This window comes from Ipomoea nil, unplaced genomic scaffold (genome assembly GCF_001879475.1).
Source record: "Ipomoea nil cultivar Tokyo-kokei standard unplaced genomic scaffold, Asagao_1.1 scaffold2565, whole genome shotgun sequence".
Classification (NCBI taxonomy): Eukaryota; Viridiplantae; Streptophyta; class Magnoliopsida; order Solanales; family Convolvulaceae; genus Ipomoea; species Ipomoea nil.
Genome location: NW_017618993.1, coordinates 662,501 through 689,321, shown reverse-complemented (window position 1 = coordinate 689,321; position 26,821 = coordinate 662,501). Strand labels below are relative to the sequence as shown.

At 34.7% G+C, this 26,821-nt stretch overlaps 2 protein-coding genes and 1 long non-coding RNA gene across 3 annotated transcripts; all 3 read right to left on the bottom strand.

Annotated features, from left to right (window-relative positions):
* Positions 1-1,914: 1,914 nt before the first annotated feature.
* On the bottom strand, positions 1,915-5,321 carry LOC109153978 (GDSL esterase/lipase At1g28580-like). The gene is made up of 5 exons (XM_019301865.1): positions 5,004-5,321; positions 4,701-4,910; positions 4,483-4,628; positions 2,358-2,634; positions 1,915-2,278 (listed from the first exon to the last, which is right to left on the bottom strand). The coding sequence occupies exons 1-5, from the start codon at positions 5,257-5,259 to the stop codon at positions 2,031-2,033; spliced, it is 1,137 nt and encodes a 378-aa protein (XP_019157410.1). The 5' UTR covers positions 5,260-5,321; the 3' UTR covers positions 1,915-2,030.
* A 15,087-nt stretch (positions 5,322-20,408) lies between these two features.
* LOC109153980 lies at positions 20,409-26,470 on the bottom strand. The gene is made up of 3 exons (XR_002049642.1): positions 26,415-26,470; positions 20,747-20,759; positions 20,409-20,418 (listed from the first exon to the last, which is right to left on the bottom strand). It is a non-coding gene; the product is annotated as an uncharacterized LOC109153980 (long non-coding RNA).
* LOC109153977 (GDSL esterase/lipase At1g28600-like) lies at positions 20,689-25,491 on the bottom strand. The gene is made up of 5 exons (XM_019301864.1): positions 25,205-25,491; positions 24,909-25,118; positions 24,696-24,841; positions 22,604-22,880; positions 20,689-21,052 (listed from the first exon to the last, which is right to left on the bottom strand). Exons 1-5 carry the CDS (start codon positions 25,458-25,460, stop codon positions 20,802-20,804), a joined length of 1,140 nt encoding a protein of 379 aa, XP_019157409.1. The 5' UTR covers positions 25,461-25,491; the 3' UTR covers positions 20,689-20,801.
* Positions 26,471-26,821: the final 351 nt, after the last annotated feature.

Below are 26,821 nucleotides of genomic sequence, written 5' to 3'. Positions count from 1 at the left end.
CCAAAATTACCTGTTTGGTAGGTTAATGTCTTCTAATGCTGACATGTGTCTCTTTTTTTTTATTTTTGATTATATTATTTTTTTTTTAACTCTCACTGCGGGAAATTATGAAATTTCCGACCACTTGAAATTGATCTTAAATCAAGTCGAAAGCAAAAAGTGCTCGAAAATAGCAACAAAGATTTTTCCGGATACCAAAAGTGGTCGGAACAAGGCTTTCAACTTGATTTAAGATCAGTTTCAAGTGGTCGGAAATTCCATAATTTCCAGCAGTGTCTTCATACAGCCACCGGCTAAAGACAGCCGGTGGCTGTACACATTCAAGGACAGCCATGGCGGTCCGGCGATAGCCACGACGGTAGAAAATGATGGTCGTAGCTATCCGGCAGCCATGGTTGTCCTAAAAGACGGCCATAACTGTCTTTAAAAAGAATTCAAAAATTTAAAAAATTTGACTTAAAGAGCCAATTTGACACTTTATCCTTTATTCTTTGTTTGAAAGTAGGCAAGTATTTAAACGAGTTTTTTTTTTTTTTTTTTTTTCGATTGGCGCATAAACGTGTTTGGGCTAGTATTCACCTAACATTGGTAAAAATATTTGGGTTTGTCATTTATTTTTAGGAAAAGCGTTAAATGGATCCTTCAACTATAAGCAAAAAGTAATTTGTCACAAGAGATCAATGATCAAGTCTCACCCGTGATAGTGTTGGTGCAACCTCTCAATACAAATGAAGGGATCCTTGTGCGCACTGAGCAAAAGTCTAACCTCTGTTAATCAGTTAAGTCATGATCATGATTTATCCCTCCACAATCCTATCTGGTCGGGGTGTAGGAGCGCATGAGGTGGACAGTTACACCTTTTTGTCACAGTTATAGAGCATAAAGTAATTATGCTCATAAATTATAAAAATTGAAATTAAACACATCAATTCATTTTGATACAATTTAGCCGATAGCTTCTTAAATTAGTACAACTAGATCAATTGACATGTAACTCAAGATAATAACATGTAAAATACTCTAATATGCATTTTTCTAAAAACAATTTTGAATTATTTTTTTTTTGAACTTTTCGTTCAATATATGGCCACAACTTCACTCATGTCAGTGTTCGAATCTGAATCAGCACTAGAAACAGTTACTCAAAATGCAACTCCTTTGTCTTTCTTTTAGTTCTTATCTTCTTCGTCTAATTCCATTTCATATGCAACTCATGTCAGTGTTCGAATGTGTTTATTGTTTTATTGACATGATTTAATAATACTAATTTCAGAATAATATATTTAAAGAATTTGTTTCTTGATTAATTATTTATTAATAGAGTTTAGATAGAATTTTAGATGTATTTTTTATACAATATTTATATTTTGATACAACTTTTTAAACAACTATTATTTATATATAGAAATTACTTCAAAAAAGACCCCAAATTAAGATATTATTGGAACGGTCCTGCTTCTAGCACATGCAATGGCAGAGAGATTCTTCGTACATCTTTTGTATGAACTAAAAATCTGGATGGAGACATGGAGTAATGTAGTCCTAAATTGTGGGTGGTAATAATGTTACTTCTGTTATGGTGTTTTGTTTTTTTGTGGTCAACAATATGACAATTCACATGCGTACGGAACCAAACAATTTACTTCTTTTTTGATACATTAGTCCCCACAACCCTCGCCCGTCACCTCTTGGACTAGTCTCGATCGATCTGTTACTGGAGTGGTGACTTTAAATCAGATGATTTACCACTTAACCTCGCCTCGTGAGACAGAAAATTTATTTCATTTATAAATTATCTAGTCAATGTAATTTAAAGTTTCAATTGTGTGAATTCTAATTAATTTAAAATTACATAGAGCTGATTTAACTAAAATAAAATTATTAATGGATATCATTTTTTTAATAGAGGTTATATGAAATTCGTTCCAATCATTTTATATTTTATAATAAATATTTTTATCGCATTTTAAAATTATTTAAGTTTTCGTCCCATACATAACACTCCAAAAACCATAGCATAATAACAATTGTTACATCCCCATAGCAGAAGTAGAAGACGAGGGGGCAGTAATATTTGGGTAAGTATATAACCCACTTAGCAAACCCTTAGCAATCCACCTATATGCTGCCTGTGTCAAGTGCGCACCATCCCATTCAATATAAGATGAAGGATCATTGCAGGCATGTGAGGATGGGTACCCACATTTTGCATCGTCGTTCACATTGTATGGACCTCCACTTCCGCAACAGGCAATAAGTCCAGTTTCATTATTAAAACCTATAAAAAGAATAACATTATTTTGTATATAATACTTCCAAAATTTTGATTTGAAGAGTAGTTGAGGAGTGGTACTAACCATATTTTTCGGGGGAGAGAAAGAGTTGTAATCCAGCATTGTAATAATCAGCATAAGTAATAAAAACATTAGGATAATGCTGTTGAATCCGTGTTAACTCTTTTCGAAGCAATTCATTATGTTTCTGTGCAAATTCGTTGAGCCAAGTGAGACAATCGGTAATCGGATCATAATCTTCTTCATTTGAACCATAATAAACTGTTAATGAAACTCCCATGCACCCATCTGGCAACATCCCAGGCACCATGAGGTTTACAACACCTAGCTTAATTAGTTCCTGCATGGCATGCATCATCACCTCAAATATATAATTTATTCTTTTCAGCCGTAAAATATTCATCAATACGTGCATAAATAATTGATAAAACATGACAATATTTAAAAGGCATGAAATGATTTGATTACTTCTGATATCGCTCTTTTTAACTCAAGATTTTTTTTTTTTTTTTTGAAAGCTACTGGCTCTATTACATTGTAGTATCTGTTCATATACTTTCTCAACCTACTGAAACACAAAGAACCAATAACGCCTCTGAGGCTCGAATTCATAATCTTCCAAATGGAAGTCCAACCCGGATACCATTAGACCACATAGTCCAACTCAAGATTTAATATTTCGTAGAGCAAATTCCACTTTTGATCCTATGACTATAGATGTGTTGTTAATTTTAGTACTTGACTTTAAAAACTAACAATTTAGCCCCATGACTATGCAATTTTTAACACATTTGGTCCTCCCGGTCAATTCATCGAAAAAATGTAAATCATTTGTAATTATTTAATCATAAGGACAAATTGGTCATTTCAAATCATTTCTTCCTCTTCCTTCCGGCTCCCTTCTTCTTCCTTAGCAGCGAAAGTCGGAAAAAAAAAATCACACCGCCACCTCCCAGTATCCATTAACGGCGGCATGTATGAAATGCAATCCCCTACAAGGAACAACACCATATATATATATATATATATATATATATATATATATATATATATATATATATACACCTTGCTGCTATCAGTTTTTCCATCACGAATACCACCAAATCAGTGATATGATATTAAAATAAATTGAGAGGTGTAAATGTGTAATAATGTGGATTATACAAGATTAATTAATTAATTAACCAGTATCCTTCTTTATGGGTATGTAGGTTATCGTAATCGTAGTCCTGGTCGTAGTACCTCTTGGATCTTGATCTATCCATGTCCTTATCTCCAAATTCGACAAAAGTTACTCTCAAATTCTCAATCCAAGCATTCCTCATTCACAAATTTCACAAAATCTGAAAATTTAGGGTTTCCTCTAATCGAACATCCGTGAGAGAAAAATCATAATGTCTTTCCTAAATTTCTGTAAATTCGTGTGAGAATGTTCAAACCCTACCAGAAAATTTCAGAGTTCAACACATCATTTGGGCAATGAAGAAAACACTTCGGCCAAGATATTGTGGAGAACAAAGAATGATACTGGACAAAGAAGGATATTGATATCTCCGGCCGTCGCTGCAAAGTAAGAAGAAGAACGAAGGAGGGAGCACGAAGGAAGAAGAAGAAATGATTTGAAATGACCGATTTGTCCTTATGATTAAATAATTACAAATAGTTTATACTTTTTCGGCGATATTTGGCCGGTAAATTGGGTGGGAGGACCGAATGTGTTAAAAATTACATAATCATAGGACTAAATTGTTAGTTTTTAAAGTCAAGTACTAAAATTAACAAGACATCTATAGTCATAGGACCAAAAGTGTAATTTGCTCTATTTCTTATTCAATGCTCATGTGACATATTTACATTGATACTACTCCACCAAAAGTACACAATGCACTACTCAATACCCTACTATGCACGTCACTATTAAAATCACCCATGTATCACCAAATCTAATCAAAAGCATACTCTAATGAACTGTAAAAAATAAAATAAAAAATAAAAAATAAAAAATAAAAGACATGAAACCATGCTAAGCAATCAGCACTGGCGTCGAAAAAATCAAAAGAGAAGTTGATCGGGATGAAATTAATGGCTGATAATTTTTCACGTGGAAACTCCTATGCACCTGATTGTGAGAGGGTTATCTCACCTACTAAATCCTCTTTAAGTTCCTAATTAATAGTATATGGCTGACCTCAATTGCAGATGCAACAGCGTTAATAACCAGAGGCCGGAGGCGAAGAGCATCCTCAACCCTCTTACTCAAAATGGCAGAAGCATAATCGTCGCCTCCAAAAGGCCCAAAAACTATTAATGATTTCTCGAATATTTCGTCACAACCTGCAAGAAAAAGCTAAGATTAGTCTTTCAAAGCTGGGAATCAAATTAAAGGTGAGATAAAGTTAAAGTTACTTGAGGTTTTGCAGATAGATGGGAGCAGGCTTTTGAACATGTTGATCTGAGACATCATCGAGATATTGTCGCGAGAGTAACTCCCGTTTGCCTCAAGGACATCATCTCTCAGAGCTGGAGCTCCAACCACCGCGAAGTTCACACCTCCTCCAGGATTTGCATTTCCGCCACCGCTATACGGCGGCAGAAGTGGAAGCCCATAGTGCTCCGCTGCAAGTGGAAATTAAGCTAAAACATCTAAACCACCATATAGTATAAATGATTGCCGACAACAGATTAAAAAGAAGAGAGCTGAGTATGAACCAATGAAATCTATGATCAGACGGCCGTCGGAGCAGCGGCCGGTGGGATGGTGGAAGAATGTTTCCCCGTAAGGAAGAACGCTGCAACTGGGAATCCCATCATACTGTAAAACTCCGTCGGAGGTTAAAGAAATATAGTTTCCGGTGTCGGAGAGGGAATCGCCAAAAGCAAAAATGGAAGTGTAGAATCCATCAACAAATTGTGAAGAAGCCAACGCCGTCAGCAGAAGAGCGCAGGCCACTATTGAAAGTGACATTTTTTATATTTTTTTTTAAGGCAGAGGGAGCTTATTAGTGCAGTGAGCAATGGATATTTATAGTGCAATTGTTTCTTAAATTTTGGTATTTGGTATACAATGTGAACTAAAAATAGTAATTATATGCTGCAACGTACATATTATGGCCTTTGCAGCCTGCTGCACTCCGAAAATATCCTAGAGCAAAACATATCATTTTTTAAGATTATATTGGGTTTGAAATGGTAAGAAATTATGAATATAAAGATCAATATGTCTTTAATATTATATTATATATATATATATATATATATATATATATATATATATATATATATGTGTGTGTGTGTGTGTGTAATTAATAAACTTTAATGAGAGATAAAATTATCCAATTGTGTTATACTTTCTTTTCAAATCTTTTAAAAAAATAAAATATCAATCTTTTGCTTAATTAGATTTTGTTTTCCTTCACTTTTAGGAATCCAGATTTTAGTTCCGGTAAGCATGTGAATTGTCATATTGTTGACCACAAAAAAACAAAGCACCTTAACAGAAATTTCATTATTACCAAGCATGTGAATTGTCATATTGTTGACCACAAAAAAACAAAGCACCTTAACAGAAATTTCATTATTACCACCCATAATTTAGGAAAATGGTACATATACTCCATCCAGATTTTTAAAACATACAAATGATGTACGAAGATTCTCTCTGCTATATGCTGGAACTAACATTGACTTTGTTGGGTGTATGTTGATCAGGTCGACTGAGTTTAGCCATGTTCGATTCAAGACATGACGTTGTGATTTATCATACATTAATGTGGTTAAATAGTTAATGTCTACTATACATACTTCACCAATTAATTTTAAGAAAGATAAGTCAACTAGATAAATAAAGAAATTCGTGATTAAACATGCCCTTGACTTACAAGATGTACGACCATTAGTGAGCCCATGATGATACACAGCCCCACATGCCACACTATAACATGTTTGATTTAAGTCCTAAATCCTAACTCAGATGGTGAATTAATAATACTTTATTTTACTCTACCTCTATCCTAATTCTTGAATACTAGGCTACAAGTTATTTGACTATGATGATGCTTTCACCAACCGTCTAAAAAAAAAACTACTTGAATGCACAATTATTTCAGCACTGTGACTTCTAAGAATGCACTGCACCTACTACTCGAATGCACCAAATTATTAGATGAATGTACCGAAATTACTACACGAATGTACCAAAATTACTGCACGAATGCATAAAAAACAATTCCAAGCATGCCTAAAAACATGGTTGAAATAGGCGCTAGGCGCTAGTCGGGCGGTAGAGTAGCGCCTAGCGCCTAGACGGCCTAGGCGGCTAACTGAAAAAAAAAAGAAAAACAGTGCACGTGTGTAGGTGCATATATGTAATATTACACACACACACACACACACACACACACACACACACACACACACACACACACACACACACACACACACATATATATATATCAATGAAAAAAATTAGCAAGGTCGAGTCGGTCGGGTTAATTCAGCTAACTCGACAAAAATTGACGAGTTTCTTTTTTTTTTTTTTTTTTTTTTTTTTTTCAAAAGAGAATGCTTTATATCATCAAAAGAACCCAAACGGTCTTACAAAGAATCACTTGGCCCAAAAGTGACCAATCTAAACACAAGGGACCAACTAAAGTCCTCCAAAGAAGCCCTACACAATAAAGGCAGAAAGCCTACCTAACGAGTTAACTCGGCGTAATTGGCCGAGTTAGGCGCTAGGCGGCCGAGTTAGGCGCTAGGCGGCCGGTTTCCTAGGCGGGAGCCTAGGGGGAAAATCGTCATGGCCTAGGGGCGCCTAGCGCCTAGACGCCGATTACTCAGTACCTAGGCGGGAGTTTTATAACCCTACCTAAAAATAGTTATTGTGTATTCATGTAGAACTAACCGTGCATTCTTTAAAGAGTTCGCAAGTTTGTATGGGAACACCGGTTACCCAAAACTAAGCATCTTATTATTGTGTCAGCCCATTAATGAAAGATCATGTCAAAAATTGACAATATATCTCAATATCCATCAATTATGCCTTCTCCATACACCTACCGCTAATTTCAATTATTGTTTGGTGGGAGAATTAATTGCATTCTGGCACACTTGGTTGGTGCAATTTCTTATACTAAGCTAGTTATTTATTGTGCAATTTATTATACTAGTTTAGTAGTTGATGTGCAATTTCGTAAATTACTTATTGTGCAGTTTGTTATACATGCAAGTTGACCACTTGAAGTGCAATTTGTGAAATTATTCATGGTATAAATTCTTTTAAATTAGAAAGAGTTAGAGAAAGTGTTGGTTTTTCGTTAGCTAAAAAAAAAAAAAACATATTTATAAAGAAAGTGAAAGATTGTATGATTCACCCAAATTCTACATATTAAAGTTTTATATTAATTAATTCATAGAAATGACTTCTTTTTTTTTTTTTGGGATCAGATAGCGCCTTCGCATGAGGGCTCCAAATGCACCCAAAAAAAAAAAATAGAAATGATTTTTTTTTCTTTCTTATTTTTTATTCCATTGTTCATAAGTAGGAGACACTAGTACAGGATTGAACATAGAAGATTGACCATAGGTCACCATTGTTGAAAGAATGGTTGCCTAATCTTAGTCTAAAAATTTGTGGTGGCAATTTTGTAAATAAGTGATCAATAATTTGCCACCGTTGTTAGCTGTAATTGTTGCCCATTGTATTTTTTATTTATTTTTTAAAAAAAATCGATTTATAATAGGCAACTGTTTCTAATAGAGTTCATCGTTTGAAACTTTGAAATGTTATTTTTATTTTTTTACACTTCATCATTTTTTTTCTATAGACTTCTTTTTGCTCTAGATTGTAATATCTCTACCTTCACTCTCTTTTCAAGTATTCTTTTGCATTAAAAAAAAATGAGGGTTTTAGAGGGATGAATAAAAACAAGGCTCGAGAGGAAGAAGCAAGATTGTCATTCATGTGGACATGGTCATACATGTAATAATATGTGAAACGACCACTTACCTGCATGTTGAAACTGGCAGAGATCCTGATTTACACCCCTGGGCTATATGTGTGTGTGTCTTTTCCATTATAACTGTTTGAATTATTTTTCAAGTTATAATATATTGGTGAATTTGAAATTACAGGTAAAGTTTAATAAATCTCAATCTAGTTGTGGGCAAGCTCTAAGATCAAGATCACTTAAAGCCGAACCTATATTTGTATTTTGTAAGAGTCTTTAGTAATCATTTTTTGACAGTTTTGCATGTATATAGAGTTGTAATATATATTACTTGCTTTTACAGGTTTCGTAAGAGATGATTAACACCAAATTGACGAACTAATTTGAGTTTCCAACAACTAAGTAAATAAAATTGTTCACAAGTAAAGTTCCCTTGCCCTTCCATTGAATTATACTTAGGGTGTGTTTGGTTGGTGGGTTTTGCCCATAGGAATGGGTATGAAAGTGATTGTTGTTGTTTGGTTAATAGGTTTTTAGAACACTACTATGGGTTTCGAATACCCCATCAATTAAAAAACCCATACCCAAATACAATAAGGGTTTAATTCCCTTATTCATTCTTAACCACTACTATTAGTAACCATTCCCATTCCACCCTACTACCAAACATGTTAAATACTTTCACCAAAACCCATTACCATTACCAAGTATTTGATACCCATTCCGATTCCGATTCCTATGTGCGAACCAAACACACCCTTACAGATTTTGTTTGTTTCAATTGACTTTGCAGGTACTATACTTGTTATTGTTCTGTCACTTTGATGAACTGCAACTCATCATGTGCTTTGAGTTTTCAACTTGCAAAATAAGTAATTTAGATCATGATTTAATGTAACTTGACTGTTTAATTACATATAATTGTGATTTTAATTGTGATTTTCTTTATTGAATTAAAAGCAGGTTTTTATATTTTTTATGTGATCGAGTATAGTTTTTATATCTCGTGCCTAGTGAAGTATAAAATATGCAATATGAAAAAGCTCTTTATCTTGTTATCCTTGCATTTCTTTTCTGTAGGTTGCTTCAATTAAGTGCTGAAAATTTCATTTCAATTGTTTTTTAGCTCTCTAGAATGCTAAACTTTCTGCTGTGCATGTTGGTTTCAGTCATTTAATTCACAACCATATGTGTTTTTAGCTCTCTAGGATCATAAAACTAGAAGATTGCAGCGAGCTTTGGCTTCGAGCACAAGCTATTTGGCTTGTGTTTAGTACCGTTAATACTTCAATACAAGCTATTCTTGTGTTTATTTTCTTTGCTGTTACTAAACATTTTTAGTTTTTTGAGCTTGAATGGTGAATAGTTTGGGTTTTCTTGTATTCATGTATTCCTGTATGTGGGTGGATATTTTTGTTCAATAACTTTGTTCATCAGAGTACAAAATCTTGATTTTATTTTGAAGTGAACTTAGACATTTGATTTTGGTTTTATGAATGAAAAAATTTTAATTTGGGCAAGTGATTAATTATGCAATACTTCTCTTATTACTGCATTTTTTGCATAGAAGACTTTAATGACTCATTAGCTAGATAATACTGCAGCTCTTGTTATACATTGATTGGAATTCTATGCTTTATCAAATAGCACATTAGATTTTGTATAGGATTTTAAATAAAAATTTAGGAGGTTTTAAAATCATTAATTTATTAAAAATTACTTTTAAAATAAATATAATTTTAATTTTTTTATTTTTTAAAATAGTATCTGCGACTATTCTTATACAAAGAATAGTCACAGAAAGTTGATTTAAAAAAAAAAAAAAAAAAAAAACAATACGTGACCATTCCTATCCAAAAATGATTGCGTATTACATTTGAATAAAAAAAAAAACAATACGCAACTATTATTGGTCAAGAATGGTCGCGTATTACTGACAATGCGCGACCATTTAAAAATGGTCGCGTAAAGTCCATGGCTTTCCGCGAGCCTCGCATAGGCAACCATTGTACAATGGTCGCCGATTTGCAGTTTTGTACTAGTGAGATGAGAAGGGTAATGTGCTTTATAATTACTAAATGATTTAAATCTAATAGTAAGATATCAAAAGCTAACAAATAAACATGATAATTGGTATCAAATCTTATAATAAGATACAAAAATTTCAATAATAATCTATGATAAGACCACAACGTCGAAGCAGTGGCTGGTGGGATGGCATGGAAGATTAATGTTTCCCTATAGGAAGGAATATAATGTTGCAGCTAGGAATTGAATCCCATCATACTGCATGGCTAAACTGATTCCTACCATGTTTGAATGGGTTAACTTATTAAGAATTTGAAACTAAGCATGTATGTCATTATCGTGTCAACCCGTTAACAACTCCAGACACAATAAGACTAAATCCGGACCCATTATTCCATCAAATCCTCCCATAGTATTGACTTGCTCACTTGAATCCCCTTGAAAGGTGAGGCACATGCAAAGTTAAATTCAACAAACTCTTACATATTGTGATTGTCATATCCCTATAATCATTTTTCCACAATAGAAGTTACATCCATTGTAGTATTTTCTCAAAGGATAAAGACTAATGATGTGATTGAACGTGCAATTGGATTGGAGAGAGTATTAATCATTGTGCAATTTGGACCACTTTAACTGTTATTGAACGTGCAATTGGATTGGAGAGAGTATTAATCATTGTGCAATTTGGACCACTTTAACTGTTACTCCGGTAGAAGACTAAGTAGTGAAGCAATTATGACAACTGAGTTGCCATCATAAATCTGCTCTAATTTAATTTCCAGTAATGACAAATCAGTTGAATTACAATTTTTCTTCTCAATTACGTGTTAACGGTTGAAAAAGAGTTCCAGTAAAACATATGATAAAGAGGAAAGTGAGTGAATGAAATCTGGATCAATAATTTACTTTTTGAGTGTATTCATTTCTCGATAAGTTTTTAATCTCATTCATTAAATAACATAGAAAATTAGAAAAAAATATGGAAGTCAATAATGTTCCCACAGGAATTTGAATTCATAACCCCCCATTTGGGAGAGTCACACTATGCTACTCGACCACGAGGTCATTGGCACAAAGAGTATTATTTATTAGAACTAATTTCATTTTTGGTCCCACGACTTTAGAGGTTCTATCATTTTTGGTGCACAATTTTAAATTTTTTCAATTTTGGTGTTTAACTTTGTTATTTTTATCAGTTTTGGTCATTTCGACCAAATTGACTGTGAAATATTGCCGGATTTTACATTTTAGGGGCAAAATCGTCATCCCAAGGAAAGATCTTCAATATTTAAACAAAAGAAAAATCATATTAAGAGAAATGTAAGAGTTTGCCAATCGTCGATGCTATAAATCTCATAGGCTTATGTCTAGTTTCTGTTCGTCTTCCAAATTATTCTCATCAATCAAACACCTATAGATATGATTTTACAGTGACTTTGTTTAGATATTGAAGATGTTTCCTTGGGATGACGATTTACCCCTAAAAATATAAAATCTGGCAACATTTCGTCGTCAATTTGGTTTGAAAGGACCAAATTTGATAAAAATAACAAAGTTAGGCACCAAAATTGAAAACTTTTTAAGTTGTGCACCAAAAGTGATAGATCCTCTAAAGTCGTGGGACCAAAAGTGAAATTAATTCTTATTTATTAGCTCTAAAGTTCACATTTACTTTATGATTTTCACTTAAAAGACATGCTTTCAACATGAATTCATTTCCTCCATGATGGAATCATAACGGGCCATTTGATTTGTAGAAAAGAATCATTTTCCTTGATTGATGAGTTATAATTCATGATCAGCTATGAATCAATTGATCAAGTGCAATATGAATTATTAGTCAATAATTACAGAATTCGTCAATGTGGGAGATTGAGGAATTATTGTGTTGGATTGTCCTTCAGATCAGACAACATGATGTGGTGGGGATGCAAACCTAGAGGACGAAATTGTATGGTTTCCATCACTACATTATTTGATTATGATGCTGCCTGTGTCCATTGATATGCAGCCTGTGTCCTACAAAAGAAGTTTTAATTTACCCCACACTCATCAAACGCATTGATTATTAGAATTGAAGGGTTGTTGTTGAAGAGTGCGTGGTACAAATCATGCATATTTTTTGGGGGACAGGTACTAATCTAGCATTGTTGTAATTAGTATTTTTTTTTTTTGAAAAACCAATCTGCCGATTGTATTAATTGGTAAAAGCTGTAATAGCGTCAGGTGGGATAGAATCCCAATACATAGAATGTTCCTGAGTAAAAACTAACGAAGCTAAAGTATAAGCATGTAAAATAATCTGTCTAGCACATAGCCTAACGAAACAAAATTAAATAAAGACATTAAAGTTCTGCACTGGTCAATTATCACACCAACATATGAGTGAATGGGTGTAGTTTGGTGCTGTATGATGGTTCGCAGGACCATACAATCTGTGAGAAGACACACCGAGAAATTATTCCTCCCAATTAGCCAAGACAGTGCCTCCTTAAATGCCAACGCCTCTGCCATGAGTGGTGAAAAACAAGAGGGTGATCTACCACTCTTTGCCGCTATGAAAGATCCCCCGGGCGATAGTAACACAATACCATACGTGGCCTCCCCGGTTCCCTGTCGATACCCCGCATCTACATAACATCGCATGTAGTTGTCGTGCAACTCCGGTCCGGAATGTGCTGGTTCCGCCCGTGTGGTGCGGCAGTGCGCACTGCCGTACGCCAGGAGCGATGTCGCCGCTCCCCTTGCCACGGATTGCGGACGTAGCATGGCCCCTTTCCACACGGCCGCATTGCGGCATCTCCATATATTGTAGAGGCCCCCACCATAAGCTGTGTCTGCTCCTCCGTTAAGACCGCCATAGCCCCAGTTAGCCATGCTGCGAACGAATCTGTAACAATATTTGTGATAGACAATTGTGTTATATTTCAAACTAATGTAGAATATTCACAATATACTAAAGTATGCAACACATCTTCATGATTTAAAGTGCACATTGGGCATGCCGGGCCGATCTCCACCCTTTTATTAATCAAATTCGTGGTAGTGGGTAGAATATCACATATTGCCCTCCACAAAAAAGTCTTCCACTTTGGTGGTACTTTCAATTTCCACATCTTAACCCATTTATCAAAATCACCTGGGCTACTCTCAAAATCACCAACGTCTGTAAGCATTCTTTATTGTATAAATCCCTTTTGGGTCACCCATCCAATACCATGAGTCATCATAACCAGGGCTAACATGAATCATAGTTATTCGGTTCACATCCTCAGGGATAAATAAATCAGAAAGAATATGTGGATCCCATGTGCTTGTTTGTAGGTCTATTAAACCTGCTACTCGTGCCTCTCTTCTTAACTCCTCCGGCATCACTGTTTGTATCAAGGGACTAGGATTATCCGGGAGCCATGGGTGACCCCATATAAGACTTGTCTCACCATTTCCAATTCTACGTCGTATCCCAGCTACCACTACTGGGTGAGCCGCCATTATACTCCTCCAACAAAAACTTGGGCAATTTCCAACAGTAGCATCAACAAAACTAGTGGTGGGGTAATAACGGGCTTTGTATATTCTTGTTGCCAGAGACCCTGGATTCGTAAGAAAACGCCATGCCTGCTTACCCAGCATAGCCAGGTTAAATGCTCTTAACTCCCTGAAACCCAAGCCACCAAATTTTTTAGGGATGCATAATTTATCTCATGCCTTCCAATGTATCCCCTATCTCTGCCACTTCCCCACCAGTATCTATTTATGGTTCTCTCAATGGATTGGCAAATTGTTTCAGGCAACAAAAAGACACCCATTGAAAATGTTGGCATAGATTGAGCCACACTTTTCAATAATACCTCCTTACCAGCCTGAGATAACAACTTTTTATTCCACGAGCCAATCCTTTGCTTGATCTTTTCCTCCACATAGGAAAAAATAGCTCTATTATTTATGCCCACAAATGATGGGAGGCCCAGGTATTTCCCAAAATTATCCGTATGCACAACCTCAAGGCAGTCAGCCACCTGCGTTTTGGCTATGTGCTGGGTATTTCGGCTAAAGCATATATTTGACTTGTTATAATTCACCACCTGCCCAGATAGCTTCTCATACCTCACCAAACATTGTTTGACCACATTAGCTTCCTGAATATTCGCTTTGAAGAAAAGCAGGCTGTCATCCCAAAAAAATAAATGGGATACTGGAGGTGCCCCTCTGGCCACTCTACATCCATGTATTGAACCTGCTACCTGTTCTTTTTGCAAAAACATTGAAAGTGCCTCAGCACAGATAATAAATAAATAAATAAGGAGAGAGAGGGTCTCCTTGTCTAAGTCCACGAGTGGGTTTGACACGTCCTCCTACTTCCCCATTCATCATCACAGTATAGCTTACCGTTGTCACACACAGCATTATCAGCTGGACCCACTTGTCACTAAACCCCAGCACCACCAACATTCTTTCCAAAAAAGTCCACTCCATTATATCATATGCTTTCGACATGTCCAACTTCAGTGCACTCCAACCAACCACACCACATTGTTTCCTGTTCAAGTAGTGACCCACCTCAGCTGCCACCAAGATGTTATCTGTAATTAACCTGCCAGGAATAAACGCACTCTGGGACTTCGAGATGAGATCACCCATTAGCGTTTTCATTCTATTTGTCAACATCTTAGCCATTATTCTAAAATGACATTACTCAACGCAATCGGTCTCAAATTTGCTACAGTCTCGGGGACCTCCTTCTTGGGAATTAATATTATGTTAGTATCGTTCAGTCCCTCCGGAAATACTCCAGAGTTCAAAGCGTGTATTATAAATCCAGACACATCCTCCCCCACAACTGGCCAGAAATGCTGGTAGAAGCCCGGATTCATTCCATCCGGGCCTGGTGCTTTATCCGGGAACATAGTAAAAAGCGTTGTTTTTACCTCTTCCACAGTAAAAGGCCGATCCAACATCTCATTATTCTCATCAGACACATGGGGGGCAAAATTATCAAAAAGGGGATCATCGCAACTAAAATTATTAGATGTAAAAATGCCCTTAAAATAATCCAATATTACTGAGTGCATATCCCTGCCTTCCACCCAACCACCACCATCATTTTTAATACTAGCAATAAAGTTCTTTTTTCTACGGGCAGAGGCATACCTGTGATAGAACTTAGTGTTGGCGTCTGCACCACGGAGCCAGTGTTGCTTCGCCCGTTGTCTCCAAAACACATCCTCCTGGGCCTCCAATTGCTTCAGCTGATTCTCATTCTGCTGGAATTTGGCATTGTTGTAATTAGTATAAGTATTAAAAAAAAAAGAGTTAATTTCAGAAATGGGGCTCCGACTATTTTAATTTTTCAAAATTATTCATCGTCTTTTATTTGGACAAAATAGACCCTGAATTATCAAATTTGATCCATCAAGAGTGGAATTAACTCATTAAAAAAATTAGAATGAAGTTCTGTGGGTCCTATCAAAAGTGCTTACATCAAAAGTATGAATGCGCAAGTAAAAATGCGAAGTAAAGTTTATAAGTATTTGTAGCATTATCCATTTATAATTTTTCATTTAGAATAAGGGTATATATAAGTATATAACCTTTCCGACTGTTAATGTTATATAATTATTTAGAATAAAAGTTGTTGTGTTGATAATCCCACCAACAAAGCCAAAACTGGGATTAAAAGATTGTTAGTTATACCATTGGCCATTTCATTTTTTTTTTTTTTTTTACTTTTTAATTTTTTTATTTTATTTTATTATACAAATAAAATTAATATAACAATATATTATTAAAAAGCTCTAATTAAAATATTTTAAATCACACCAATAATGATATTTTTATTTTAATGTTTTAAATTAATATACGATAATAATAAGTCACTATATTAGGTAAATTTTCAAAATACTGTAGTTGGATTTTTATAGAGTTAATACCGAAAATGGTCCTCAATTATAGTGGTTTTTCTCAATTTCTCAGTATTGACCTCTTTTTACTCCTGACCCTGTGAAGTGCGAAATCCCTTTTTCTCAGTATTTGCCTTTCTGTACTCTTAACAGAGCCAGAGGCGGACCTACAGTGGGGGCAGTGGGGTCAGCTGCCCCCACTCACCCCACCCCCACCCCTTATATAACCCATGTATGTATATGTGTATATATAGTACAAGCTTTAGTATAAGATTTAGAAAATAGAGTATTGTTAACAAAGTGTAGCTTAGCCTAGTTGGCTGAGCGTGTGGTTTGTCTAAACACAAGCCAGGGTTCGAATCCCCTCTATCTAGTTGGCTGAGTGTTGGTTTGTCTGAACGCATGCTTGGGTTCTAATCCCCTTTATCTACTTTCCACATCTCATTGTTCTTATTAACACTACCTTTTCTCATTATTTCACATTTTCACTATTATATTAATAATGAGATGAGATGTGTAATTTATAAGGGATCTTTTATTCGAATTATTTTATCAAATTGATTATGTTCATATTTTGTTATGAATATTTTTATAATGTTTTGATGTGTTTTATAATTTTCTTATATCCAACATTATTTATTTATTTATGACTATACTTTTTAAGTGTTTCATTTTTTTTTTCTAATTATCAATTTTGCTTTAATATTTTGCCCCCGCTGAAAAAAATTCCTGAGTCCGCCACTGAACAGAGCAGAGGTGAATGAACCATAGAGAAGAAAGTGCATGGATGAATAGGAAGGAAGCAAACCAAGTCCACTGACAAAATTGGCATCATTCATATACCCTACGTTTTATGTTCGCCTTTGATATTCTTGCAAGAGCAGCACTAAATTTAGGATGAAGGGAAAAAAATGAAATTTACATCATTGCCTTTAAAAATCTGCAATGTTCCCTACCACCTTTTCAAGAAAAGTTCCATTTTCTCCAGTGAAACAAACTTGAATTTTCATGAGCAAAATGAAATTGAGAAAGAAAAGCTAATCATCACATATCAAGTATTTGGCATCATCTCACATTCAATGTTGTCATGATTACTGAAGATATTTCTGTTGGAAAAAATAGCATAAGTTGGCACAAAATGACAATTTTAGTAGCTATTTTGTGGTACAATTATTAGTGACGTCCACTTTCGATTTGGGTCTGGTCAAAGTGTATTCGGGTTCTTCGTAGTGAGACGAAGAGATTGATATATTGTACACTCAAAACGGATAATGGGTGAATGAGATATTGATTCTCAAAGTAGACCCATTTGAGTTGAAAAATGAAGGGAAAAAGTGAAGCTTTTGTCCCACACTGGTTTGGATAGTGGATTCGCACCACTATTTATACAAGAGCCCTTCTTTCACGTGTGAGGGTGCAAATCAAATCCCAAAGTGAACTTAAAAAGGCATAAACTCGTGTACGCCTGGGCAACCCATCGCGGTACACGTAAGTTGATGGTAGGGCAACATAACGAAATATATTTTCCAGCTCTCAAAACTCTGCTCCTACTCAACTCTGCTCCTACTCTTTTCTTTGCCGGGTTCATTCGTTTGGGTGCTCAAACGTTGAACCGTAGTACGTTTTATCCTGGGAAACCTAGCCTACAACGTTCTTAGGAGGTAGCAAATAAAGTTTTAAGGAAAGAGTGTTTCGCTCGACTCGTGGTAACCACCAACCCGAACCTACACCGTATTCGTTCGTCTTTTTCCTTCCCAAATTTTTTGTAAAATAATAATCCTTATTTTGATACAAGCGTGACAGAAGCCTCATTGGCTCATTGACATTCTACTAAAACAAAAACAAATGTGGCAATTTCAATTTGACAGTGTAAGAGTAGCCACCCTTCAAGATGCAACTTTGATTTTTCACTTGCTAAGACACAACAATATTGAATGAAATTTGAGTCATTTACTCTTGTCAAATGTAAGAAAACCATAATAGGGTAAAAATGTAAAGCTTTGGTTTAAAGTCCAGAAGCAAAGAATTTCACTGAATTGAGAGAAAAACAAACAATAGAATATGGCACTCCCTATTACTAAACTAACCTTGTAGCTCATGATGAAATTCTGATGAAATTCTGCAGCCCCTTCTTGGATTATTGTTAATAACATGAATTTGGATTATTTTATTCTTTTCCCGTGAGATGACCAACGTGTTATAACAGTGATTTTGATAGGATGTTTTGGAGCCTTAACTAATTGCTACCCCATTACAGAGCAAATTTAAAAAAGGAAAAAAAGCTCTGTAGAAAACCGGGTGCCTCTGCTCCGTAGAAAACTCCGTAGTGTTGACAATGGAGTTCGTGGAAGAAAGCAATAAGAGAAAATGACTGTTGTACCCCTCTACTTAACGCTAACAAACTGATGCTTAACGGAAGGACCAATACTGGAACAAATTTGATAGTCAAGAGTCTATTTTGACGAGGACCAATTTTAAAAAATTGAAATAGTCGGAGGACCGATGCTGGAATTAACTCATTGATTTCAATTATATTCAGTAATGAAACGTTGTTGGTTTATTGTCACAATATTGATGGTTTATATTTACAATATTGAATTTTCATTTTTTTTTTTCAAAATGCAACTACATCATAATACTAATGAACGTAAAATAAGTTTTTTTCTTTTTGAAAACATGTAAAATAGGTTTATTAAGAGAATACTAGAAGTTCATTTTTATAATACTGTACTGAAGATCATTTTATCAATATTGTCAGTCCATCAATAAGCACCTAAGAGTAAAAAATAAATAAAAAATAAAAAATAAAAACTACCAATATGATTATCATTAAAATGATCCTAATGCATATTTTTAATAATATATTTTTGTCACATTGATTTTGTTTTTACAAAAAAATTAAAAATAAAGAATAATATGTGTAAATGATAATGTTGGTCTTAGGTAAGCAAAAAGTTTTGGAGGGAGTGGAAGGTTGAATAGACTTTCTAACGATTTTCTAAACTTTTCAAAATAGCTCTAAGTGAGCTTAAATTTCGAAAACATAATTTTAAAATAAAGTTTGGAAACAAGTTTAATTTTCTCACAGCGGAAATCTTTAACTTGTCGTAAAAAAAGTAACTAATTTTTTGAACAAATAGCGTATTAGTGGTTCGAAAACTTTCTTACTCCACCTCAAGGATCGGAGGTTCCACTAAGTATTATTCCAAATAAAAAGTGATGAAAAGCATCAACTTCTACTAGTGATAATCCTTCAAATAGGGGCTAATAGAATTAAATCCCTAAAATAGGCTCTAAGTGGCCTATTTATTCAATATTCTAGAGAGTGTTTAGAGAGTGTGTTGTAGAGAAGCAGAAAGAGAAGCCCCCTCTAATGAAGGGGTAGAGCCTTTTATGTAGGCACCTGACCCGTACCAAATACCGATCATATGTACAAAATACGTAGGGCGGTATACTATTCCCTATTAGGGGCCAATCACAAATTAAAGTCGCCCTATTCTTCGTTATCCAATCAAACCTAGCCAAAGGGTCGTCCACAAAGTCGCCTTACTAGTTGATCTCACAACTCCTTCAGATGGAAAGATGGTTGTTGGTTTGTTGAGTGTTAGACTTGGAAATCTCTCATATTTCTCTTTTGCTAGAGAGCTTGATTCGGGTTGATTGCTTTGAACACTTACACGTAGAGTTTTTATCACACTAGCATATTCTCTCTCAGCTTGGGGTCCTCCTTTTATAGATGAGAAGAGATGAGCACCAACTTGATTTTTGAATCTTCCCGTTGTCACTTAATTTGCAAGTGGTAGTCGTCCAAAAAGTTATACAATCCCCCAAATCCGCTGCCATTCAATAACTTCTGCAACTTATCCGTAGGGTAATGCTCGTTTCCCTATTTTAGCTTATAAGCACTTCCAAAATAAAAAAGAGTTGTCTTATCACTAATCTGTCTCTTTTATAAACTTCTAGGTATCAGACAAGTTGCATTCTCAAATGTCTCATTTTGTTTTTCCTTGAATGATCTCCTTTCAAGGTTTATCTCTCTTAAAACAGTCTCCAACATGCTAAGAAAACATAGGAGATTCCCTTTGATCATCTACTCATCTAGGAAGACTTGTCAATACTTCTAGTATTACCTTAGCTTCCTTCCGGCCTAACTCCTCCTGCTTGCTTCCTTCCGATCAGTCATTTGTGAAGCTTAACTTATTTACAACAAAGAATAATCGAGGGGTCTAAAGTGTTTATACACATACACTCTACACCATCAAAATCTATTACAAATAATCTTAACATATAATAACAAATTGATGTCATCTTAATGAACATAAAATATATTGTTATAATAAACTTACAGTATTATAATTATGAACCATGATCAATGATATTTGTTAATGAAACTACGTTTTTGTTTCCATGTTTCTTCATTTTCGTTCCCATTGATCGGAAATATCCTTACCTCTTATTTCAAATGTTCTGCAACAAGATGATCGAGAACAAAAATTTATATACAATAACAAATATATATTTAATCAATTAAAATATGAAATATTGATTTATTAAACCACAAAGTATTCCACAACACACACCTACAATCCCTAAATAATAATATCTCACGAGTAAAATAAAAATAGCAATTGTTATATCGACATAGCAGATGTAGGATTAGAGCAGGAGGCAGTAATATTTGGGGAAGTATATAACCCACTTAGCAAACCCTTAGCAATCCACCTATATGCTGCCTGTGTCAAGTGCCCACCATCCCATTGGATATAAGATGACGGAACATCGCAGGAATGCGAGGACGGATAGCCACATTTTGCGTTCTCGTCCACGTTGTATGGACCACCACTTCCGCAACAAGCAATAAATCGAGTTTCATTTTTAAAACCTATATAAAAAAAATGAATAAAAAATTATTACAACCTATATAAAACAAAATAAAATAAAGAGCAAATACCGATTTTGATCTCACGAGTATTAACAAAATGGCACTTTTAGTCCAGATGTTTAATTCCTACCAATTTTCATCCACGACTATTATTTTAGAACCAATTTTAATTTCGTACACAATTATTGTTTTAGTGTCAAAATTCACCACTCCGATCACCCCTTCATTTAAGACATGCTGAAATATGAAATTATTAAGGGTATTTTTGTCCTTTTCAAGTTAAGATCTCAATTTGAGCATAAATAAGGGAATTTAAGTCTTAAGATCGATCCTAAATCACAATTCTTCTCTTCAAATTAAGGTAGGATGAGGAGGAGAGTTGCAAATTGGGATCAATCATAGGGCTTAAATCCCTTTATTCATGCTTTAATCGGGATCTTAAGTTGAATAGGACGAAAATACCCTTAAAATTTTTAGATTTCGGCATGTCTTAAAAGGATGAGTGACTGGCATGGCGTGATGAATTTTGACACTAAAATAATAACTGTGGATGAAAATTGATACTAAAAGAATAATTATGGATGAAAATGGGTAGAAATAAAGTTTGTACTAGCTAGTTAGCTAGTCAGGTGGTCATTAATAGAGAATAAAAACAAAGTATATGAAGTTCCATACGGACCATACATTTGATTTGAGAGTACATGATAACTATGGCCCACAAATAAATATGGATTTTTTTTTTTTTTGGGGGGGGGGGGGGGGGGAGTGAGGGGGTTATAAATATGGAGTATTTATTGGAATGTAGATAATATTTTTAGATGGACTAAAAAATAAAAATGCTACACAAATACAACTTTTTATTAATCACTTCTGAATTGGAAAAGAAACACTATTTTTTTTTTTTGAATTACTGATAAATTGACTGACCATATTTAATAAAGAATATATATATATATATATATATATATATATATATATATATATATATATATATATAGATGAGACGTCAAAAATGGTTAATTAAAAGTGATAATTATAAAAGTCTTTAATTTAAAGAGGTTAAAAATAAAGACACGTAAAAGGAGTGTAGAGAAGCAAAGAGTATTACTCTAATAACAACAACAATAGTGTAATTAACCAGAAGCCACGGCCAATGAACTTATGGTCTGTGGTACAAAGTGATTCTCCTGAATGGAACTTTTCTGCCAATTCTTATTAAATTTAATTCAAAAAGAATTTGACCACTAGTGGTCGAAACTCCATTAAAACACATGATGATCTCACATGTTAAGTTTCGTATTTTGACGACTTCTGATGATAATTGGTGCTACCAACCACTTACAATAAATAGTTAATAATAGCAACGTAACAACTAATTTTTAAATTCTCCAAATTGGTCAAGAAACTAGGTCAATTCAAACTACTTTCTAGTGCTTAAAAATCTTGAATTTTCTAGAAGTAAAGTATATTGTTTTATTTTATTTTATTTTAAATTTAAGTATAATAACTCCATAATTTTGAATTGAAGAGTAGTTGAGGAGTGGTACTAACCATATTTTTTGGGAGAGAGAAGAAGTTCTAATCCAGCATTGTAATAATCAGCATAAGTAATAAAAACATTAGGATAATGTTCTTGAATCCGAGTTAACTCTTTTCGAAGCAATCCATTATGTTTTTGTGCAAATTCATTGAGCCAAGTGAGACAACCGGTAATGGGATCATAATCTTCTTCATTGGAACGATAATAAACTGTTAATGAAACTCCCATGCACCCATCTGGCAACATCCCAGGCACCATGAGGTTTACAACACCTAGCTTAATTAGTTCCTGCATGGCATCACACATATTATATTTTATTATTTTCATCCGTAAAATATTCATCAATACTTGCATAAGTAATTGATAAATTTAATTGTCACTCTCCATAAAAGTTCTAAAATTTTCACCAATAAGCATAATTAAGCTAAAACATGTTTTCCCTATCAAAATATAAATAAAACATGACAATATTCAAAAGGCATGAATAAATTTGATTACTTTTGATATCCTTTTTTCTTTTTAACTCAAGATTTAAAATTTCTTATTCAATATTGCTCATGTGACATATTTAAATTGATGCTCCACCAAAAGTACACCAAGCACTCCAATGCAATGCTCACCCTCTCCTAAAATCATTGATGTATCAACAAATCTAATCAAAAACATACTCTAAGCTAATGAACCGCAAAAAAAATAAAAAAAATAAAAAAAATAAAATAAAAAATAAAAAAACACAAAACAAAACAAAACAAAACAAAAAAAAAAAACAAACAAACAAAAACAAACAAACAAACAAACATGTAACCATGCTAATAATCACCACCGGTGAAAAAAAAAAAAAGCAAAAGAATAACGTTGGAAAATGATTGAAAAATCTTTAAAAATAGCCTAAAACAAAGAGCATAACGTATTTGGAATGTCAATGCAAGGAAAAATTGAATAAAATTACTCTCATTCCCCCACCACTTAAATTATGGAAAAAAACAGTTAAAAAATACTAAATCTTAGCCATAAGATATTGTACAATAATGGACAGCCTGGATTAGATCACAAGTTCTCACTTGGGGAGTGGCTCTAATATGAATCTGACTATATATAAGGAAAAAGATCAGGTGCGAACAAACTCTCAGTAAAAAATGATGTGAGATTTAAGCCGTTTATCTAATCTAGATCAATCACCCAGAATGAAGAAAAATTAAAAATAAAAACTATTATTGGAAGTTGAATTCTTCAAATCGCAAGCGTTAAGGTGAGAAACACTTTTGCAACAATTAAGAAGGTATTTGGTTGGATGTAATTAGAATTCTTTTCCAATACAATTCAATAGGAAATAAAATTATATTATATTGTTTGGTTGGTGGGAATTGCTAATTAACCCTAATATATGGGAGGGTTATCTCAACTACTAATTAACCCTCCTTAAGTTCCTAATGGCCCGTTTGGTTCATGAAATAGGTCGGGAATGGCATAGCATTCCCAGTAATAGGCCAATTCTTTTGTTTGGTAACAATTTCTATTACCAGGAATAATATTCCTGGTAATAGCCTATTACCTCAAATAAGGTAATAGCTATTACTAGGGCCCCCCGTGGTATTAGCCTATTACTGAACGCTCAGGAATAGATTTTAGAATTTTTTTCTTTTTTACACCTTTCTTTAACCTAATTTTTTTATCCTATATATAAAATTTATCCTATTTCACCACCGTCGTTGCCACCACCACCATCGCCACAACAGTCGCCGCCCCCACCACCACCGCCGCCCGCCACCACCAGCATCACCACCACCGCCACCACCATCGCCGCCTGCGCCACCACCCAGCAGCACCACCGCCACCACCGCCACAATTGTCGCTGCCCCAGCACCACCACCACCATCACATATTTTTATAAGGGTATTTATGTCTTTTAAAACCTATTTCATTTCTATTCCTTAAATTAACCAAACACTGTAATATAATTCCTAAAGTCTATTACTTCCGCGAACCAAACAACAGAATACAATTTCTATTCTATTCCTTGCCTATTCCATTCCTTATGGAATAGCATTCCTATTACTTCAAAATTCATTCCGTGAACCAAACATGTTGTAGTATAAGGCTGACCTCAATTGCAGATGCAACAGCGTTAATAACCAGAGGCTGGAGGCGATGAGCATCCTCAACCCTCTTACTCAAAATGGCAGAAGCATAATCGTTGCCTCCAAAAGGCCCAAAAACTATTAATGACTTCTTCAATGTTTCGTCACAACCTGCAACAAAAAGATTAGTCTTTCAAGGCTGGGAATCAATTCAAAGGTGAGATAAAGTTAAAGTTACCTGAGGTTTTGCAGATAGATGGGAGCAGGCTTTTGAACATGTTGATCTGAGACATCATAGAGATATCGTCGCGAGAGTAACTCCAGTTTGCCTGAAGGACATCATCTGTGAGAGCTGGAGCTCCAACCACCGCGAAGTTCACACCTCCTCCAGGATTTGCATTTCCGCCACCGCTATAAGGCGGCACAAGTGGAAGCCCATAGTGCTCCGCTGCAAGTGGAAATTAAGCTAAAACATCAAAACCACCAACAGCAGGTATAAATGATTAGATTAAAAACAAGAGAGTATATATGAACCAATGAAATCTATGATAAGACGGCCGTCGGAGCAGCGGCCGGTGGGATGGTGGAAGAATGTTTCCCCATAAGGAGGAACGCTGCAACTGGGAATCCCATCATACTGTAAAACTCCCTTGGTGGTTAAAGAAATATAGTTTCCGGTGTCGGTGAGGGAATCGCCAAAAGCGAAAATGGAAGTGTAGAATCCATCAACAAATTGTGAAGAAGCCAATGCTGTCAGTAGAAGAGCGCAGGCCACTATTGGAAGTGACATTTTTTTTTTAAAGGCTGAGGGAGCTTATTATTGCAGTGAGCAATTGTTTCTTAAATATTGGTATTTGGTATCGGTTTGAACCGAACAGTTCAAACAGAACAGTGCAAACTCACCGACATTTGGTCCTGTCTATTAACCCATTGAGTCACCCATAATTTATATCATTTCACATGCTCTGTCATATCGAAGTGTTGGGACCCTTAGGGTTAGAGATTTTTCAAAAGTCAAACTGCCAAAGCCGTACAGCATACGGGTTTGGCAGTTTGGCATCAGAAAATACTGGCCACTTGGCCTGGCGCAAAGGTCAGACTCCATGTACTCCATGCAGTCCTACACTAGTCATATATTTTCAAAATTTTACCAAAAGTTTCAGATTTTTTTAAGTTATACTTTGGTCCTGTTTGGTAAAATGGCTGTTAGCTGATAGTTGATTGTGTTAATTAGAGGGTATAAATAGTTGATAACATTAGCTGATTGTAGAAAAATGTTTGGTAAATTAACTGTTAGCTGATAGCTGTTTAGTATAATTTCTTTTCTCAAAAAGCTAATTGAAAAAGTTGATAGGAGTAGCTTTTTTAATTTTAGCCTTTTGGAGTTGCAAAAAGCTAATTAACCAAACATTTATATTGATATTTTAACTAAATTAAAAAATTAATAGTGATCAAATAAGCCAAAATTAGCCTATAGACCAATTTTTTACCAAACAGGGCCTTTATGTATTCCTAAATCTTACTCCGTCAAATTTACTTATTTATGTGCTAAATATTGATAAGCTATATTTTCTTTCATGTAGAGACCTTGTAATTGTGTATATATCAAAAATTTTAAGTATAGAAGTATAAGAATGGGAGTATATATAATATTTCCTGATTTTTTTTTTAAATTGACCATTCTCCACTACTCCACTTGCCGTAATCCATTACTCCACTATAAACGTTCATATTCCAATCAGACATAGTTTCACTCTATAAATTAAAGACTTCTCCAACATTTTTCTTACCCAACTCAGCAACTCTCAATTAACAAAATTTCAATACTCTCATCCAATCATTCTCTCCTTCTCTAAAATCTTTATACCTGTACTCCTATAATTCTAAATACTCTCATTTTCTGAACTCTCTCTATATATAAAGTATATAAAGCAACAGCGCCCATTGTAATTTGGCATTTCGGAACCCTGGGTTCTTCATTTGCAGACCATGCATGATTTGCTCTTTCTCTTCAATACCTTTGATTTGATTACGCCTATGGGTAGAAAATCGCAGCCATACGTAGTTGGTCAATCGTATAAACAACAAACAATATAAATTGTTCATTTTGCCTTTAACTGAGACTATTTTGGCTTAAAATTCAACAGTCGA

Bases quoted from the DNA above. Each gene is read 5' to 3' on its own strand.
- LOC109153978 (XM_019301865.1), bottom strand. From the start codon at position 5,259: ATGTCACTTTCAATAGTGGCCTGCGCTCTTCTGCTGACGGCGTTGGCT. The intron at 4,911-5,003 runs GTTCATACTCAG...TTCCACTTGCAG, and splicing joins TCTGATCATAGATTTCATTG to CGGAGCACTATGGGCTTCCA. The intron at 2,279-2,357 runs GTTAGTACCACT...TTCTTTTTATAG, and splicing joins TCTCTCCCCCGAAAAATATG to GTTTTAATAATGAAACTGGA.
- LOC109153977 (XM_019301864.1), bottom strand. From the start codon at position 25,460: ATGTCACTTCCAATAGTGGCCTGCGCTCTTCTACTGACAGCATTGGCT. The intron at 25,119-25,204 runs GTTCATATATAC...TTCCACTTGCAG, and splicing joins TCTTATCATAGATTTCATTG to CGGAGCACTATGGGCTTCCA. The intron at 21,053-22,603 runs GTTAGTACCACT...TTTTTTATATAG, and splicing joins TCTCTCTCCCAAAAAATATG to GTTTTAAAAATGAAACTCGA.